Below are 21849 nucleotides of genomic sequence, written 5' to 3' on the forward strand. Positions count from 1 at the left end.
ATTAATGACAAAAGAAGCCAAAGATTATCTGTTAAAAAAAAAAACCAGAACAGAAGTAAACTATAGATAATTAATTAGGTGTCATATTAACAGAAAATAATAGAAGTGAAAACAAAAACAAGAATAGCAATGGCAATGGAAGTATCTAACAGAAAGAAATAGTTACTACATAGTAAGATAGAGTTAAGAGTACAAGAAGTGTCTTGTGAAATCTACACTTTTGAATGACTGTGAAACACTAGATACTAAGAACAAGAGAAAAAGAAATGCTGGAAGTATTTGAAATCTGTATTTTGGTACATTTGTCCCACATAAATTCTTGCACTGAAATAATATAAAAATTTGGAACATACACTGACTTGTAGCGCTGCAGGTTGGATTTAAATTCAGTCAATAAATAAATAATTCAATCTATTTATCTTAATTGGATCTTAACACTAATTTTATAGGTGTGTCTGATCAATGGAAATTTAGTTAATGGTAGTGCCGACAGAAAATTCATGGCCAAGCTCCAACAGCTGGCTGGTTACAGTTAAATGGGGTTTGGAAAATAGATCTGTTGCAACCTGATTCTTCATGCTTTAGTCAGGAAGGATAAATTCATATAAGGCAGAACCATACAATGCATATTTATTTTATTAGCATAATTTAGATAATTTGTAATTACACTTTTAACATAAATAATGAAATATTATTTAACTCAAGTTAAACAGGTATGCAAGTCATAGTATACAAGAAATAAAAATCAGCAATTGTTAAATAATAGAAATACATTAAAATAATGTGTAGACAGTGTATTAGTAAGATTTACTAGTTTCAATAAGTTTATGAAAAGTTCCACTAGATTACAGCTCATGAAAAAAAAATACTTATATATCTATAAAATAAAGTTAAACCATTTTACTGCAACGGATTAACATTGAATTATGTAATAAAAGATAAAACATGAAATGTTTATTTTGTAATAAAATATAAATAATGATAAATAGAAAGTGGAAGATGTAAAAGGGAAAAGCAAAGATAAATAATCCCAAAGAATAGGAATCTTACTGTATATTAAACACACAGCAAAATGGTTAATTTTTTCTTTTAACACTTTTCTTATTGTATGTAATATATGATAATATGATAATATCCAAATAATTATAAGAAAAAATATTTAAAATAAAACCAAAATGATTGAATTCAAATATTCTTAATATTTTACATTATTTTGATACATTTATACATTAGTTTTTATGAAGTAATTAAAATCAAGGATTTTTAATCAGAATTTTAAGAAATTAATTAACTGGATAAGGGATGCCAGTGTTAATAAATTTATAATTTACATAATTGAAAAATATGTTATACTAATTTTCTTTTAACAGTACTAACATATGGAAGTAGAAGTAAATATGGAGTAATTTATCTTTTTAAAAAGATTACATAGTATAATTGATAACTGATAAGTTAATAAAAGAAGCTTTAAGGGTATATCATATTAAGATGCAGGTATGAGCATTTAATTTAGTAATAATATTAAAGAGATGAATTAATAAGCACGTTTATGCATCTTTACTTAATATTTAATTAAAATTAATATTATTAAATGATAAAATAAAAAATATATACAAATTTATTACCTTCTAATTCTCTACTAGCATTCTGTCTATCTTGTTCAATATACAGACTTGTTATTAAAAAGAATCCACCACCTAGAACTTCTACAAAACTTGTTGTGAATAAAGCATATTGAAGGCTATAAAATTCAATTCTAGGTGGCACGTCTGAAGGTGGTATAATTAGATCATGTCCTAAAGTTGCATTGTGTGAGGAGGTGACTGATGGAAATGGTATTGTAAGTGTAGCAGAACCAGTCATGTAATGTTTAAATATTTCTGATAGCTGAAAATAAATTCAAAAATTAATCAAAAAAATTTCAAAAATATACAATTACTATAAAAATGTTATTGGTTTTAGTATAATTACCTTAGATCATTAGAAACTACACTACACTGATAGCGAGTTGTATAGGTAATGTTACAGTGAAAAGAAAAAACAATACTTTCATTGATAAGATATGCATCACAGTAAGTTTCAGTGTAAAACAAATATAGACTTGATCCATCAGTAATCCTATTAAATTTTTTTTTATACAGAATATAAGGAATGTTCATTTGAGAATAATATGTAACTTTTTATATTTATAACTTTTAATTTTCTTGTTTTTGCTACTACATTTTAATAATTATTTTATTTTCAATGTTTTACTTACAATGAAATAATTTTTTCTTTCACTGTGTTTGCCTATAAATAGATATTTGATTTTTAATAAAATATTTTCCAGTCAGTATTGGGTTTACAATACATAAAAAGGATATGAAAATAGTGATTTATCATAGTTTTCTGAAAATGTAAATATGATGTCTTTATTGCTATTTAAATGAGATCTTAATAAAACACTATAAAACAGAACAGAAATTATCAAAATATATAACATAATATATGCCAAATATTGTTTTTTTTTTTTTTTAACTTAATACTAAATTTTATAAAAGCCCAATTCAGATATCTTCTTCCATTAGCCAAACAATAGATAACACAGCTAGCTTATCACTGATGAAAATTATTTACATCTCTACCATTATATACTTCATAAGTTTTATAAAGCAGAATTTAGATCCGTACTGAACTTTAACCTAAAGAGAAAAAATTATAAAACTTATCAAAATTCTTATGACATTCCATTCAAACTTTCCTTTTTAAGTGACATTTACTACACTTTCTTAGGGTACTGTTCAAAATTGTTACATAATATACAGTAGCATGATGCAAACTAATCTGAACACAGAATTTTTTACTTTTATGTTGTAACTACACTGTTTGACAACACCCATTCTTTAAGTTGTCTGTGTAAAGTGAGGTTGTTGTTCTGTGATTATTTAGCATTAGCAATTTTCATGACATAAATAATATTTTGTGAAAGTTTATTTCATTTTATTTTAAGTCATACTTCTGTATTTTTTGTTTTGTCTTGAACATACAATAATGGACATACCTTCACGAAAGCGTATGAAAATCATTTCTCTTTCTGGGCATACAAGTATGACACACCAACAAACAGCTTCTGAGTGTAGTGTTGGACTAGGAACAGTGAACGCTATTTTAAAATAATTAAACTGTTAAATACAGATTTTAAAGCAATTTAAGAAACTGGTTTCCTTTTTTGGTTATTAGTGAGAAAAAGTACACTTGATCCAAAATTATCTTTATGGACTTAAATCGAGAATAGCAGCCAATAGAACAGATTTACATGTGACAACTGTTAGATGCCAACTTCTTCCAGCTGGGTGGACAACTCATTGGCCAGCTGAAAAGCAGCTTTTAACACCAGCAACGTGCAAAAAAAAAGCTCTTTTGGGCCAAAGCACATGCTAACTGCATCAAAGAAGATGAAAAATGTTATGTTTTCTGACGAGTCACATTTTTATGTTCAGGGGAAAGGGTTCTATACATTATAAAGGCAACAGATGAAAATAAATCACTGGCTAGTATCTAATAATCAAATATCCCAAGAAAAAAATGTTTGGGGACTGTTTCACATTTGAAGAACCTTGTTCATTACTTCCAGTAGATGGTATGTTGAAAAGTAATGGATTTATCAAAATTCTGAAGGAAAGAGTTGACAAAAGTTCAAAAAAATTTCCACAAGGAAACGGAATATTCCAACAAGATTTGAAGCCATGCCATATTGCCAAAAAGTGGAAAAAGTTTTCAAAGAATGAAACATTGAAGTGTTCTTCTGGCCAGGCAACTTGCCAGACTTAAACCCAATTAATAACCTTTGGGCAATAGTTAAAAAATTACTCAAAAATTAATTGTACCACAAAAATTTACCTCATTAAAGCAATAATATTCATATGGTTTCATGATGAAGTAAAAATAATATGTAGAACATTTGTTGATGCCAAATCATGTACATGAAGTGATTTAAGAATAAAGGAGAGCATAAATTACTACATTATTCACAAATTGTATAGGTACAATTTCTCTTCTAAACAAAGTTATTTTTTATTATTACATAGCATCCATGTTTAGATTAATCTGCATGCTACTGTAGTTAAAGGCCCACTGGGCTGGTCTAGAAAAAAGATTGAGTTAAAGGCAAATACTTAACTGAAGAAATAAATTTATAAATACTAACCAATCCCACAAGATAAGGGCTACCAGCATCACCAAAAGCATGAGATATTAATATCTGGAATGCTTCAGCAGTAGATCTTCTTGTTGGTTCAACAACATACTGAAAAAATAAAAATTTTGATCATTTAAAATAAATTCTTATAAAATAATCATACAAAAATATATTAATGAAGCATTTATTTTAATTCAATCTAATCACACTAAAATATTTTATTTTAATTTAATTACCGTACTTCAATCCATTTGTAACTAAACAAAAAATTAATATATTATCATAGAATGTGATTTATGTAATAAAATTAAAATATGTTAAAGAACAACATACCATATAAACAAAAATTTAAATATCCTAAATTGCATAAAATTTTAAAACTGTTTTTTAATATAAAAATAAATTAATTGATAAATAAAAAAAGCAAATAATAAATATTTTGTATCATAATTATGAAATGATATTCATTCAAGTTTGTACAAAACTTATTATTCATTCAAGTTTGCACAAAATGTGTCACATGAAAATACTTTAAATACTGTCTTGTAAAAAAATAAATTTATTTTCCACTAGTAAAACACTAAAATACATACTTTATTTTAGCAAAATGACTCACACTGATTCAGTATGAACCAAATTTAATGTAGAAAATTAATAGAATGATGTAATAATTCTGATACAGCAATTTATTTATAACATTTATACATAAACATAAAATGTATAAATGTTATTTGTGTGAAAAGCTTTTATTTAAAAAATTCTATTTCATGAAACCCTAGATGGAAAAAAAAAATTTAAACCAAATAAAAGCTTATTCTTTTCTAATTAATTTTTTAAATAGTAATTTTTTTTAAGAAAAATTCTTAGAATTATAGAAAATTATGCATAAAAAGTCTTTTGTTTCTGCTTATCTTCCTGAAAGTGGAAGTTCCATAACTTCATTAAGACACTATTTCAAAAAAAAAAAAATTAGTTTTTAAGTATGCTTAAGATTTAAAAATAGTTTTCTATTGATCTATCTCAATTTGGTGACCATTTTTAAAATAACTGCTCTGCTATTTCAGATTTCAGTAAAGTATTTTTTTTGCATTGAACCATAAATTTTTATCAACACTATTATGGTGCGTGCGCACACACATGCACACACAGAGAGAGAGAGAGAGAGAGAGAATAAAGAAAGTTAGTCAAGAATAAAAGAATTTCCATTAAAACATGGCACTCTCAACTGTGTGACACAGAAGAGTAAAAATGCTTCATAGTATCTTAGTGTAAGAAATGTGAATTTCTTACGCTGTGGTAAGTATCTATTTCAATAAATACAGTTCATTAGATATGTGGTTCAGAAAAAAAATCTTTACAATAGCCAAGTGGCAATTTTTTAAGGAATACTGTTCATTAGATAAAAAAAAAAAAATCAGAAAAAAAAAATCTTTACAAGAGCCAAGTAGCAATTTTTTTAAATCAGCCTATCAAACTGAGAATTGAGTTCAAACATTATACATTTAAATAATTAACTAAATATACTGAACACCATTAACTATGTTATTAAATATACTTACAATTTTTTTTTAATAATATATTAACAAAGTATGGAACGCTGAAATTGTATTAACTATACACTACCAGAAAAAAGGAGTACATTTTAGCATAATTTCCCATAACTCCTAAAGGTTTTTCACAAATCATCAAAACTTAACTCACTCATAACAATAATGTAGAAAAGAACAAGCATTCAATACTCAATGTTTCTTATTAAGTTGTTAGAATAAATGATTAATGTTTCAGGATTTTATACTCTTATCATTAATACTACTTGTAATTATATGTAATCTATATGGAGTCATGCTCTATAACTCAATTTAAAAGAATTACTGACAAATATAAAGTTAGTATGAATCTGATTTACTAGCAGACTTGAAATTTTTTCACTGATTATATTCATTTTTCTTTAGATTTAATTTTTCATACAAGTTTAAAAACTTTCACCTAACTCTAACAGAAATGTACGTAACCACTGAAAATAACATTCAATAGTACTTAAAAGTTACAACATTTTTTTTCCAAGATTCATTAAAATAAATAAAAGATCTTAATTTAAAACTAAGAATAAGATTTTAATGTTTTAACAAGAATTTCAAATTTCGCATTATATACCTCCAACTAAAAAATACCTTAAAATGTCATACAGTACAGTTTTAGGTTGATTACTCTTGAGCAGTGCTATTAATTTTATCCCACAGACTAAGCAACATAAATAACATAGGAATTCAAACACAGTTATTTTATTAAGTTATTTACCTTGGTCGTCAGATACATATACTCATTTTGCATGAATATGTTGTAAAAAAAAACCACTCACTGTCATACAAGCACTAGAATGCATAAACAGAGATATTTCCTTTTACATTATAACATAATCCCCAATAAACTTCATTGTTTATTCCTGTCACCATTAATCTTAATAACAAAAAAGCAGTTTGTAATTTATTAAATAAATAACATACTATATTGATTTGTATGTTTTCATTAATAAAATTTTCTTTTATTATGTTTCATAATAAAATTTTCATTTATATTAATGAAAATTTTACTTTTATAAATAAAAAAAACTAAATGGTAAGCAGTGAAAACTAAAGATTTTCTATTATTTTAAAATAATTAGATGCAATATTTCTATTTACATACAGATCAATATTTAATTTTATCTACTAATACAAAATAAAATGGTTTTTTTAATCTACAAGCAAAATAGATCTTATTACACAATACTCAGACTTAATATCACAACTATAAAATAAACTTAGAATGAAATAAACAGATTCAAAAAACATAATAAAAAGAAAAATATTCTTCTTATAATTTCTATATTTTCAATTGTGAATTAAATTAAAAACCACTTAATTTAGCATCAGGTTCAGAGTTAAAATTTAAAGAATTACTTTTTACTTTTTTGTGCATTATTGAGTCTTTTTAATATTATTTTATAAATTTATTTAATTTTTATTTTAAATATTCTTAAGTCCATAAAAAGCATAGCACATTAAAAGAAGCTTTTAAAGAAACTGAAAAAGGCAAAAACAAGCATTTTGATAAAAATGTAAAACGAAGTCCACAGAAACAGAAGTTCAAGAAACTGCTGTAAAGAATGCTAAACTGCAGACAGTTTATGCATATTCTTGCATTCCATTCTGGTGGAATGCAAGAATATGCAATTTTTTGCACATCATTTTCCAACCATTTTTTTTTAATGTTTTAAATTTTACTCCATTATTACAATTCAATTTAACAAAAAATATCCAACCATATTTCAGATTCTATACTTTTTTGGTTTAAAAAATCTTACTCTGATGTTATATGAAAAAAAAATTAAATGAAACAAATCGCAGAAAAATTAGCCCCAATAAAATCCTATAAAAAACATCAATGGTAGAATAGCGAATGTTGCAAAACAGTAGAGAGAATCACACCAAGCATGGTTATTTCATCAATCCCAAAAATCAGAATATCCTTCTAATATTTAGTAAAACAAAGAAAAGAAATCACCCAAACCCTAAAGAAAATAAAAAGGCACACTGAAGTCAACAGAAGAAGAATTCTATAAAACACAATCAAGAGACTACTGACATAACCTTAAAAAATCAGCTCCAAAATTATGAACCCCCAACACTACTAATAAAGAATGAAAACAGTAGACTGGCCCATAACAATAAAGACAACACAGAAATCCTAGCTAAATATTTCAACAAACTCCTAAATTGCAAAGAACCAACAGAATTCCTAAACTTCAACACCAACACTCCAATAATAACACCATGATAAGGGACCGTGGATGCACTGTTTGGTAAGAAATATCAGGAGATGGTGTGATCGACTCCATGGCATGCTTGATTACTGTTTGAGTCAGTTCAGATCCTACCTATTTAGATTTGGGTTGGACTACTCTGATTCTTGCCCAGTTTGTGAGGAGACTCCCTTGCATGTTTTTCTTCTGCCCAATTTGAGGATGTGAGAGTGGAATTGCTGAGTAACATCCATAAAGAAACTACCTACATGCCTGAGGAGGTTCAAGCAGTGCTACTAGAATTGTAGAGTAACTGGAAGGCGATGTCTGAATTTGCAAACAAGGTCATGGAAGAACTAAGGGCCTGGAAGGAGTCTCGCTCAAGAATGAGGCGTCGAAGAGTGTGGGGGTGGACAGACCCACAGCTGAGCGTCTAGGGGGTTTCCTATGCATTTGGGAATCACCTGGGTGCGATAAGGCTGGGAGCACTCCACCCATGAACTCAATGGCGACCTCCAGTAAGTAGTGTGAAAGACTTGTGTGCTTGATGTATATGATGCGTGCTTGTTGATCTGTTGTGGTGTGATTCTTGTTTTTCCTTGCTCTGTGCATTGATTGGTGTATGACTGTGTGTGAGGGTGTATCACCCACCTTCTTGATGAATTGCTTTCTTAAAGTGTTCCAGGTAGGGTGGGGAGCCAGGGGTGGAGGTTTAGTCAGTAGTATGCAGGTATACATATGCACTTAATAACACCTTGCAGAACCTGTTAGCGAGCCCGACACTGCCTAAACGCCTGTAAATGGAGTTCCTCCACCTCTTTACATCATGTGAAAATATCAACCCTCCCGCAATAAAAGAAGTCTACCAAGCACTGGGTGAGAAGAATTACAAAGCAGTAGGAGATCAGACTTTTGTAGAGATCTGAAAATATGCAGGAAGATCAGCAAAAATTGGCTTACATCAACAGCTTTTCAACATCTGGATCAAAGCACTACCAGAACACTGGATGACAGCCCTCAGCCATCCTCTTGACAAAAAAGGGGACAAAACAGACTCTAACAATTACAGGGGAATCTCACTCCTAGACACAACACAAAAAAAAAATGACAACAAAAAATTCTTTCAAGAATCATCCTCAACAGGATCGGTCCACAACTCAAGAAAGAACTAGGAGAATACCCGGGAGGTTTTAGACCCTGGAGGAGCTGTCCAGACCAGATCATGAGTCTCAAGCTAATAATGGATTACAACAGGAAAAGAAACAGAGACGTGGTGATAAACTTGTAGATTTCACGAAAGCTTATGACTGCATCCACAAAGAATCCCTACTAAAAATTCTACGACACCTGTGACTACATACCAAATTAATAAACACGATAAAACTGAACCTCACAAACACTAAGTCAAAGGTAAAATTTAGAGCCAAGCTCTCAGAACCTTTGAGATCAAAACAGGACTGTGCCAAGGCTCTCACCATTATTATTCAACTGCGCTCTAAAAATGGCTCAAAAAATGCCCCCAAAAGTAAAAATAGCCAAAAAATTGAAACAAACTGTCTTGGTTTCACCAACGACTTGTCACTGCTAGCAAACGACCGACCCAATTGAAATAACTTGGAGAAATATTTACAAACAAACTAAATGAAAAAACCTTGATCCAAATAAGAAGCAATGAACTAGCTAAAGCACAAAAATTAACCTGGTAAACTTACAATAAAAAACGGCTATTAGTAAACACAAAAATAAGACAATACAACACAGTTATAAAACCAGAAGCCACTATGCAACAGAAACATTCTTCCACCTGAATGAAAAATCAAAGACAGACAGACTCCAGAAAATAGAAAGAATTGGAAGAAACTGCATCAGTAAAAAGTACCAGAAAGATGATCAGTGGTGGATTGTACCCAACAAAGTCATGTACAAAGAGTTAGAACCCATCACTGACACCATTCATAAGAGGAGACTAGGATTCTTTTTGACATATCATGAGGATGCAAGATTCATCAAGACTTCTGAAACAACTATTACAGTACAATCTCGACTCAAAAACCACCAAGACAGGATGAAGATAGATCAGAGAAATAAGAGAGGATCTGAAGGAAATTGGCCAGTAGACAACAAAGATAAGATAAAATTAAACAAGAAAATCAAGAACAAACACACTCACTTCACAAACACAAGAAAAAACTCACAACATGAAGATTTTAAACACTAAAACGGGCACAAAGATCAGAATGTGTGAAAAAGTACTGGAAGGACCGCAAGGCCTAAACAGTCCCATTGAAGAGACTTGTATAACGGACTGATTAAAATGATCCTATGCAATCAAAAGATAATAACAATATGAAAGAAATGTAATAAAAAACACCACCAAGACTTTCTACTACAAAATAAAAAGTCATTACAATTTGTACATTAGGTGTTATAAAGTATTAAACATACATAAAAAATGAGTTGAATTGTGATCCAATTTTTTTATTTAATTAACTAAATTTTTAAACAGGATTTTTCTTCAACTTCTTTCAATATTTTAACAAAAATGTAATGAAATAAAATAACATGATGGTGTAATAAAATAAGATGACTTTCCTCTTTTGCCATTATTATCAACTGACAATTAAACTTCAAACTCATCATCAAAGATGTAATGTGATTACTACATTCATCTGACTCACCTCTTCCCCAAAAATCACTTACCAGCATTTCAAATTAACCATCAATTTTGGCAACCTTCTCTTTCAAAGGTTATTTTTGATTTTAATTAAAAATTTAAAGGTTAATTTTTTAAATTTAATTTTAATATGTAATATACTGTTATTATCTATTCAGTCACTGTCTCTAAATAGACAGATAACTGTTTGTCTAGTAAATAAATAACTAACTAATAAATAAACATACCAATAACATATCAGCGACAATTGACCAATTTAAATTAAGGAAGAATTCACCGAAGAATATCATAGTATAACAAAGATTTGTATTTACGCTAGCTAATAAGGAAGCGATGAACAAGAAAGGTGCACTGACTAACAGGCCCATTGCACATATTAATGGATCTGCACGAGGCCAACGAGCACGTGCTCTTTGAGCTAAATATGAACCACATGGAACACCAAGTAAACCTGATATCATCGTTATAACACCAAATTTATAAGAGATACTGAAACAAGAAAATAGATAAATAATAATTAATTATTTTATATGCATTAAAATGCAAATAAATTTAACATAAAAAATTCTTTGAGATTATCATAGTTACTTAAAATACTTTAAGTCAAACATATTTTTCTTCTAACAAAATAATTAAGGATTCTGAAAATGGTAGTTAATTTCATTATCAACACAATCTGTAGATTGCTTTTCTGTTTTCATGACATGAGATTCTATCTAAATTTATATATCAAATTATGCAAGCTGTACTTTATACAGTTTTACTGACTTTTTAGCCTAAGGAAGTCTATAAAAACATTAAAAAAAGATTTTCATGTTTTTTATGGTCGAGGTTATATTTATAAGAAAACAAACTTTTAGTTTTTATTTAAGAGAGATTTATACAAATTATTTAAGAAATATGTATAAACAGAATAAATATATATTTTCCCCTTATCATATTTATTATTATTTGATACAAAAAAATATAAAAAACCTGATTTTACTTTAATTATACAAATTTAAATCTAAAACATTAAAAAAATAAATAATTTCAATTAATTATAAAAACCGCTGCCTCAATTTATACTCTAAAACAATGTTTCTCAAGCTGGGGGTCACAAAATTAGCCTACAACTTTACATGTAAACAATAATGAAATCATTTAATGAGAAAAAGAACATTTTACTTATATTTATAAGAAAAAAATAAATTAATTAATGAGAAGGTTGCATTTGTTTTTCATTTAAAAATTTCTCCATAAGTGAATCTATGTTAAAAACACACAAAAAGCAAATTGTTTTCAAGTGATAAAAGATGATTACTATATTTAGTTTTTAGTGCAACCAGACAAAATATCCTTCTTACATATGTAAGACATGGTGAAAGGGATTAATATTTTAAATGCCTCTGTCTCTAAATTTCCACATTCACTTTGACGAGCAAGCCAAAACATATCTAAATCTTCAGATTTGAATTGTAGTTAAAACGTTTTATCGGCAGACACTTCGATGAGCTTGTCATGAATCCATAATTTAGCAGCTGCAACATTTCCACTAAACAGATTCAGTACCCATCTCTTCTTTTTTTCTTTTTTTGTCTGTCATTTGATTGGTTTGAGCAGCTCTCCAAGATTCCCTATCTAGTGCTAGTCGTTTCATTTCAGTATACCCTCTACATCCTACATCCCTAACAATTTGTTTTACATAATCCAAACGTGGCCTGCCTACACAATTTTTTCCTTCTACCTGTCCTTCCAATATTAAAGCGACTATTCCAGGATGCCTTAGTATGTGGCCTATAAGTCTGTCTCTTCTTTTTATATTTTTCCAAATGCTTCTTTCTTCATCTATTTGCCTCTTCATTTGTCACTTTATCCACCCATCTGATTTTTAACATTCTCCTATAGCACCACATTTTAAAAGCTTCTAATCTTTTCTTCTCAGATACTCCGATTGTCCAAGCTTCACTTCCCTATAAAGCGACACTCCAAACATATACTTCCAAAAATTTTTTCCTGACATTTAAATTAATTTTTGATGTAAACAAATTATATTTCTGACTGAAGGCTCGTTTCGCTTGTGCTATTCGGCATTTTATATCGCTCCTGCTTCGTTCATCTTTAGTAATTCTTCTTTCCAAATAACAAAATTCTTCTACCTCCATAATCTTTTCTCCTCCTATTTTCACATTCAGTGGTCCATCTTTGTTATTTCGACTACATTTCAATACTTTTGTTTTGTTCTTGTTTATTTTCATGCGATAGTTCTTGCGTAGGACTTCATCTATGCCATTCATTGTTTCTTCTAAATCCTTTTTACTCTCGGCTAGAATTACTATATCATCAGCAAATCGTAGCATCTTCATATTTTCACCTTGTACTGTTACTCCGAATCTAAATTGTTCTTTAACATCATTAACTGCTAGTTCCATGTAAAGATTAAAAAGTAACGGAGACAGGGAACATCCTTGTCGGACTCCCTTTCTTATTACGGCTTCTTTCTCATGTTCTTCAATTATTACTGTTGCTGTTTGGTTGCTGTACATGTTAGCAATTGTTCTTCTATCTCTGTATTTGAACCCTAATTTTTTTTAAATGCTGAACATTTTATTCCAGTCTACGTTATCGAATGCCTTTTCTAGGTCTATAAACGCCAAGTATGTTGATTTGTTTTTCTTTAATCTTCCTTCTACTATTAATCTGAGGCCTAAAATTGCTTCCCTTGTCCTATACTTTTCCTGAAACCAAATTGGTCTTCTCCTAATACTTCTTCCACTCTCCTCTCATTACTTCTGTATAGAATTCTAGTTAAGATTTTTGATCCATGACTAGTTAAACTAATTGTTCTGTATTCTTCACATTTATCTGCCCCTGCTTTCTTTGGTATCATGACTATAACACTTTTTTTGAAGCCTGACGGAACTTCCCCTTTTTCATAAATATTACACACCAGTTTGTATAATCTATCAATCGCTTCCTCACCTGCACCACGCAGTAATTCTATAGGTATTCCATCTATTCCAGGAGCCTTTCTGCCATTTAAATCTTTTAATGCTCTCTTAAATTCAGATCTCAGTATTGTTTCTCCCATTTCATCCTCCTCAACTTCCTCATCTTCCTCTATAACACCATTTTCTAATTCATTTCCTCCATATAACTCTTCAATATATTCCACCCATCTATCGACTTTATCTTTCGTATTATATATTGGTGTACCATCTTTGTTTAACACATTATTAGATTTTAATTTATGTACCCCAAAATTTTCCTTAACTTTCCTGTATGCTCCGTCTATTTTACCAATGTTCATTTCTCTTTCCACTTCTGAACACTTTTCTTTAATCCACTCTTCTTTCGCTAGTTTGCACTTCCTGTTTATAGCATTTCTTAATTGTCGATAGTTCCTTTTACTTTCTTCATCACTAGCATTCTTCACCCATCTCTTCAAGAAATCATTATCTTCTGGGAAATACTCAAACTGAATTTTTAGCTCACTTAAATCCATCTTCATGCAATCCAAAATGAGGGAATAATAATAGTGGCTTCTTCACCCAAATTTTTCTCAATATAATCAGAAGTGAGCAGAAACATATCAACATTTTTGCTTTGAAGGTAAATAATCCAAGTATCAAGCTTATACTCATTATTCTGTAAAAACATTGATAATGACGTTGGTTTATCCTGGAAAAATATTATTAATTCATCTCACAATTCCAATAACACTTTCCCCGCAATAACAATCTGAATTCTGTAAAGAAAAGAAGAGGTTAAGCGGTTTTTTCTTTTCGCCCATCTCATCACGTAGTTTAGCAAAAAGACTGTTCTGTAATGTTTGACTTTTAATAAAATTAACCATTTTTACAGCTTTATGAAGAATTTACAAGAATTGAGATTTATCCAGCAAATGTTTCATGGCAAGAGCATGTCTGTGAAGGAAGCAGTGCGTCGATTCTACTCTTGGTATAAGGTGAACTTTCAATTTTTTTAAAAATGCACTGTTATTTCCTGTTATCGCCTTTCTACCATCACTACATACACTACTGCAACACATTTTGTCCAATCTATGTCATAGTTTTTAATAGATTCATAAAAAACATCAAAAAGACATTGTCCTGTTGCATGACCAGGTACTGATTTGCAAAAAAAACATATTTTCTTTGACTGATCTGTCCCTATTGCATTCATATCTCACAAAACATAATGACTGAGAAATGTTTGCCACATCTGTTGATTCATCAAACTGAATACTCGAAAATTCACTTGAACTCACTTGCTGGGTTATCTGACTGCGAACATTGGCAGCCTTATCATCGATTCGCCTAGTGTCATTAGAAAGTGAAATTTTTTTCAATTTTGTTTGCTACTTCTACTAAAACACTGACCATATCAATTGCAGCAGGCAATATGAAGTATTTGGAGATTGTATGGGATTTGTACATCTTAGTTACTCTTAATGCTATGGTTTTCTCATAGCATTAACAGTAGCACTTAGATGCTTCAAGTGTACTTTTATCAGTATGGATTTGTTGATTTTTGAAAGTATGCAATTTTCTTTCAAATAATTCCAAGAGTTTGCTTTTATGATCCAGATGTTTAGTTTCAAAGTATCAAATTAATTCTAGCGGCTTCATGCTTTCACTGAAGAGGACTTGAAAGCAACGCATTGTGACTTTCCATACAATAAGGTAAAACCAATGAAATTACACTTTTAAAAACTTAAATAAAGGCACAAGATGCATGCTTCAAATTCTTAACTAAATTGACATTCTGCGATCCCTTACACCTCTTTTATACTGCTGAGATTACGTGTTCAAACTTATATGCATGATGCTCTCACAACAAATATTATGCAAACAGATCAAATAACAAGGAGCATGTAACATCAAGTTGGAACCTGTAAATTGCTCATGTTTACACACTTCATACATGCACGTTCATACCTGTCGCTATTAATGCAGCTAAATAGTTTTGAGTAGGTTTCATTGGGTTGGGGTTGGGGGGTCATGGAAAACTCATTATTTTTTTTTTTTACTTTTTGGGGTAAAAAGGTTGAAAATCACTGGTCTAAACGATAATAAGAACTACCATTATGATAATAGTCAAATAATTAAAATTTAAAAATTCTATTGACATTCTATAATTTCTTGGTTTATAAATACTGATTTCTTTTGCAACAAAATAAAACCATGCTGTCTGTTTTTCATTGAAACATCTTAATATGCTTGGCATATACTCCTACCTGAAATATAACTTTACCTCTTGTGAACTTCAAAAAACTGGAATGAGTTTAAAGGTAGAAAAATGGGCTGACAGTCAGAATCTGACACCCTTAAATATAAATTTTATAGATAGATAATTAATAAGTCAACAATTTTAACTTATCCATCTGTTTTTAAATTTACGAATATGCAACCTTTCTTAAAAACAGTAGTCATTTATTCTTAAAAAATAACAGTACCCAACTTCATCAAACCATGCATACAATAGAACTGCTTTTGTGTAATTCAACACAATATTTCAGCATATTAGCAAAGTCCATATTATACGTTTTTGGCAATTTAATAAATTATTGACCCATTTAAAAGATTTTACTATTAGTTTATTTAAAATTAAATTCAAATATTTTTTTTTTTTTACAGAAAAAACTACTTTATCAATGAATTCATAAATGAATAATAAAAACCTGAATTTTCTACAATCTCATTTTCTGTTTCCAGAAATATGTACTCAAATAATTCAGAACACCTTAAAAACTATTATTTATTTGTTATTTGAGGTGTTTCCTTTTTTTTTGAAGGTGATAAAAAAACCTATTCGTTCCTGATGTGATAATTTTGTTCCAGCTAGACTAGAATATTTATTTATTCTAAATAACAGATTCAGGAATCATTGAATAGTTCTAATAGTCAACAGTTCCAGTAATAGTTTTTAAATATGTTTTTTAAAAAATAAACAAATTATGGAGTATAAATGACAAAAATTTCAACTTTACTAACAATAAATAAAAAAAGACAATTTGTCAAAAATTACTGAAATATTACAGATTACCAAACAATACAAAAATAAATAAACCTGCTGGGTTAGTCTAATAGTTAAACTCATCACAAAATCAACTAATTTTCTATGTCGAGAGTTCTAAGGTTCGAGTCCTTGTAAAGGTAGTAGTTGCTTTTATATGGACTTGAATGGTAGACTGTGGATACCGGTATTCTTTGGTGGTTGGGTTTCAATTAACCACACATCTCAGGAGTGGTCAGCCTGAGCCTGTTCAAAACTACACATTTACATTTAAACACCAGACTGTTCACAGATGCCTTGGCATCTCTGCAGAGTAATGTTGACTTCATGTCACTGTGCTGTCACCTTGTAACCTGGTGTACATAAATAAAAAAATAAAATGCAGTTTGTTTAAAAAGATATGAGAAGCTCTCTATAATTAAACTCAATGTATGTCCAGTCAATGTATATAATACCAAGTAACTTAATGAATAGTATTCACAACAAATTAAATCAGCTGGTGTCCTACGTTGTTTTTCATTAGCAAATAATTTGGTAGGCACTGTATGACTGCTGATACCAAATAGATCTATGTCAATCAGTATGTATAATTTGATTGATAAAAAATTGCCATAAAGTAAAACTAGAAAAGGTAGCTTATAATCAAAATAATATTGTAAACTAATAATGTAATTAAAATAAGCAATAGTCACACAAGTCTAATGTAAACATGAGGAAGTTGAGCTTAGGTTACTGGTTACCTGGACATGTAAAAAAAAATATTAATAAACCAAAAAATTATACACAAAAATAAATAAATAAAAAAATGTATATTTTTATATTTATGCATAATTTAAATATCAAAATCATTTTTTTTTCTTTTCTGGGATGATAATTCACCATATAAGCTTTGTAGCTTGTGCATGGGAATGAAGTGGAAATTTTGTAGTGCGTGAAAAATGCCATGCCTGACCAGTATTAAAGTAAAGTAACAGCTTTTTAAAAATTTTCTAGTTCAACTTACTCTTTAATTTCATCATTTTGATGTCCTTGCTGTAATTTTAGTCCATTTAAAAGAAAGTTTGGTCCCCACCAAGCTAAAGCACCAGCAACAAATGCAACACAAGTAAAACCGGCAGTGGACAACATAAAACTTGCACTGTAACAAATAAATAAATAAACAAACATTAATAAAACAGATTAAGTAAAAAGCATGGTTTAAGATACATAGGAATAGCTAGACATAAGGTATAGAAATTATATTTTCCTCAGTTCTAAATTATTTTAACAGCATTTCGCTACAATAAGCCAATTACCAAATACAACCTGTAATATGAACTAGAATACTGGTTGCTAACAGTAATAGTTGAATTATGTCAAATCATTGTTTAGTACTTAAATGATTTTTATTTTTCTTCCACTATGAAATTCTCCAACTTACTAACATTTAAATACATGAGATATAAAAGTGAAATATTAAAAAAAAGACAATGGTATTTATTTTTAATTAAACTGGTTAATAAACTTACAATATTTTTGGTTGAGTAGGATTTTTAATCAATATGTAAATAAATTGGGGAATATTTATTAAAAAATAAAAAATGTTGAAATAAAAAGGTAAAATAAGAACTACTTTATTATATGAATTAAATTTATTACATTTAAAACAGAAAAGAAACAATCTTTTCATTTTTTCCTTGGGTAAATGCATATACCGAATTTACAACATATTTAGTGATATGAATTTGAAAATAAGATTATATTCCAAAACAGTCTGCAAAAGTCTTACTTAAAAATCATGCAGTAGATATATATAAAAATAAAATAAGCGAATGAAAAAAGAAAAAATTATTTTTTATACATCTTTTTGCATAATGTCTACTGATGACAATTGTTTAACCCTCCATCGGTCGCTAAGCGGAGGTTTCCTCCAGGTAAAATAGGTTTTGTTTGGGTAAATGTATTGTTTGGGGTTGGCAGCACTGTCCATTAGTAACATTGTCAACTCTCTCTTCAGGAACAGCTGACAGGCCTCTCCACCCTCAATCCTCGTTCAAAGTCAGTGTCACAAGTGAAGTAGTAGAAGGCTGGACAAAACCTCCGTGAGCATCTGTTTGTTTTGGAAACGCGGATGAAACCTCCGCAAGCGTCTATTTGTGTTTTGCAAACCTGGACGAAACCACGGTGTGCAACAGTTTTTTTTTAGGTCACTTATATTGTCAAGTTATGCAGTGAATTTTTCTTAGTTTTTGTTTTTGAAAATGAAAAAAGAGGAAGAAAGACTCGCCAGACTTTTACCTAGCGTAGAAAGAGAGGAACATTTTGCAATTGTATTTAGGCCCACTGGGAGTTTTACTCGTGAATTATTTCCTGAAGAGATGTAGAAGATATGGGTTTGGAATCTGGTGATGAAAACGAAGAGGTAAATGAAGGAGTACATGAATTATCAGGTGAGCAAGACAACTTTGTCAATATCAATAACTGTATTACATATGAAGATGATTTTGATGACATAGAATGTATTCCGTTAAAAGAACAGCAATCTGCAATTATTGTAACCAGGAAAAACGGTAAAGCAGCTTACACGAGCAAAAGGAGGAAACTGCTCTGGGACTTGCACCCAAATCAAAGTGCGCGGGCTCAAACGCCCAATAGAAATATTTTGCGGATGAGGATGGGATGTGTGGCCCAAAGTGCAAAAGAAGCCAAGTTTCCTGTTGAGGCATGGAACCTTTTTTCCCTGATGAAACAATCAAAGACATAACGGGCTACACAAATATTTATATAAACGCAAACAAACAAATGTTTACTAGAGAACGAGACCGCAAAACAACTAATCCAATTGAGATAAGAGCTGTTATTGGTATCCTGTATATAGTAGGGGTAATGCATAGCAGGAATCTAATTCTAGAAGAACTACGGGCCACTGATGGGACCGGTGTAGAATTTTTCAGATGCGTCATGTCACTAAGCCGATTCAAATTTTTATTGAGATGTATCAGGTTTGACGACATCACGACACGAGAAGATAGAAAGACAATCGATAAATTGGCTCCTATCAAGAGATTTGATTGATGACTTTATCGAGTTATGTAAGAAACATTTCACTGTAAGTGAATTTGTAACTGTTGATGAAATGCTGGAATCGTTCCGCAGTCGATGCTCTTTCAGGCAGTATATGAGAAACAAGCCCGCCAAGTACGGAATCAAAGTTTATGCAATGGCTTGTGCAAAAACATTTTATACTGCCAATTTAGAGGTATATGTAGGGAAACAAACTGAAGGACCTTTTGCTGTAAATAATTCGGGCAAAGAAGTTGTTCTGAGAATGACTGAACCAGTTTCCGGTTCGGGTAGAAATGTGACTGTTGACAACTTTTTCACATCCATACCTCTTTACAAAGAACTTTTGAAAAATCATCGCTTGACACTCGTTGGAACAGTAAGGAAAAACAAACGTGAAATACCAATGGCTTTCATCGATACCAAACAACGTCCTGTAGGAAGTTCAAGTTTTGCTTTTAAGAAAGACTACACAACGTTTTCATTTAAAGCAAAGAAGAACAAAGATGTAATCCTGCTGTCATCAATGCATAACACCGATGCTGTAGACAACTGAGAATTCTCGCTCTTATGGAAAGCCAGAAATTACTTTGTTCTATAATTCAAGCAAAGGAGGAGTGGACACAGTGACAAATATAAGGAAAGCTATTCAACTGCCAGAGTCTGTAATCGATGGTCGATGAGGCTGTTTTACACCCTTCTCGATATTGGATGTTTGAACGGTTACATCGTTCTGAAAAAGAATGTAAACCAGACTATCTTTAGAGGAAAGTTTATTCAAGAGCTACCTTTCGCCTTGTGCAAAAACTGAAACTGAAAAATGAAACTACGGATGTGTGAGATTCTGAGTATCAGCAAACAAGTAGATCAATAACGTGAACCGCCACCAGATTTAGTCACTTCGGGGCGATGCTTCCTTTGCAGCTATAAGAAAAATCGGCCGTCGAAGACAAGGTGTGTTCAGTGCAAACTTTTCATATGCCGAGAGCATTCTGCAGTACAGTGTACCAAGTGTGCTGATTCCAGCGATAAAGATGAAGAAATACCGGTAGACAGTGATTCATCTGTCTAAGTTTTTGTAAGGCTTTGCTTTTAGCCAACCTAGCCACGAATGACAATCAAAACAATTAATTGATGGCTGGCTTTATACATGTTTTTAAGTATTTTCCTTTTACAATATATTTTATCTGTAGCTTTTCCATAATGATATTTCCATGTGTAAGCAATGTTCTTGAATGTACGCCTTTACGTTTTTTTTCATATCAAGTATATTTCAACTTTTAGCAAAATTTACAATTACAAATTTTGTATTTCCTGATAATTATTATTTTTGAATAATTGTTTTAAAACATATATTTTACACTTGTATTTGTAATAAATAAGATTTCTTATACTATTTTCGTACATAGTTTTTACATACTTTTGTATAAAATATGTTTATTTCATATAATAATTGTAAACGTAATTTTTCACAATAACTAAATAATATATACATTTTATAATATAAAAAATCTTTTTTTATATTATACTGTTTGTGTTAAACATATATCTGGATTTTTATAAAAGTTTGATTATAAAAATAAACATTTTCTTTACATTTTGTACATTATTGCATAACCCGGACGAAACCTCCGCTGAGTGAGAGTCGGCGATTCAAATTTTAAGCGACCAATGGAGGGTTAACAATGGAAGTGGCAATCACTGATGGTTGTTGAAAGTAAACTTATCAGAATAAAATGTTGCTGTATATAAATAAACAGCTATATCTTCGTAAATGAATACAAATAAATAGGATAGGTATTTATTTATATTAAACATGTAAAATCATTCAAAGACAGAAAAATACAGGATCTGTAAAGTAAACATCTTTTACTCTGTTTCTATCATGATAATGCAACTGAATCAGATCATATAATACAAACAGTTCTCACATGAAAAAAAGTTCTCACATTTCAATATATATATTTTTTTAATAAATGATTCTACTGCAGGTAAATCATATCTTATCTTTTTCATAAAAAATTAATTCTTCTCTAAATTTTTTTTTAAACTGCAGAATTTAATTTTGTGGATTAGATAAGAAGAAAATGTAATAAAAAAAAGAAATGTAAAAATTCAAAAGTTCTGGAAAAACAATTAGAAGTTTTACCACTACACAGGAAAATGAAGAATTATCAA

At 30.0% G+C, this 21849-nt stretch overlaps 1 protein-coding gene across 2 annotated transcripts in view; it reads right to left on the reverse strand.

Moving 5' to 3' along the window:
- Positions 1-21849, reverse strand: part of spin (lysolipid transporter protein spinster) — a 273536-nt gene that overhangs the window by 25799 nt on the left and 225888 nt on the right. For both annotated transcript variants that reach the window (XM_075365058.1, XM_075365059.1), the window contains exons 5-8: positions 17633-17767; positions 10860-11121; positions 4187-4285; positions 1626-1887 (exon numbers count right to left, since the gene is read on the reverse strand). In XM_075365058.1, coding sequence (XP_075221173.1) covers positions 1626-1887; positions 4187-4285; positions 10860-11121; positions 17633-17767 — 758 coding nt within the window. The remainder of the gene's footprint in view (positions 1-1625; positions 1888-4186; positions 4286-10859; positions 11122-17632; positions 17768-21849) is intronic.

The sequence above is a fragment of the Lycorma delicatula genome, chromosome 4 (genome assembly GCF_047948215.1).
Source record: "Lycorma delicatula isolate Av1 chromosome 4, ASM4794821v1, whole genome shotgun sequence".
Classification (NCBI taxonomy): domain Eukaryota; kingdom Metazoa; phylum Arthropoda; class Insecta; order Hemiptera; family Fulgoridae; genus Lycorma; species Lycorma delicatula.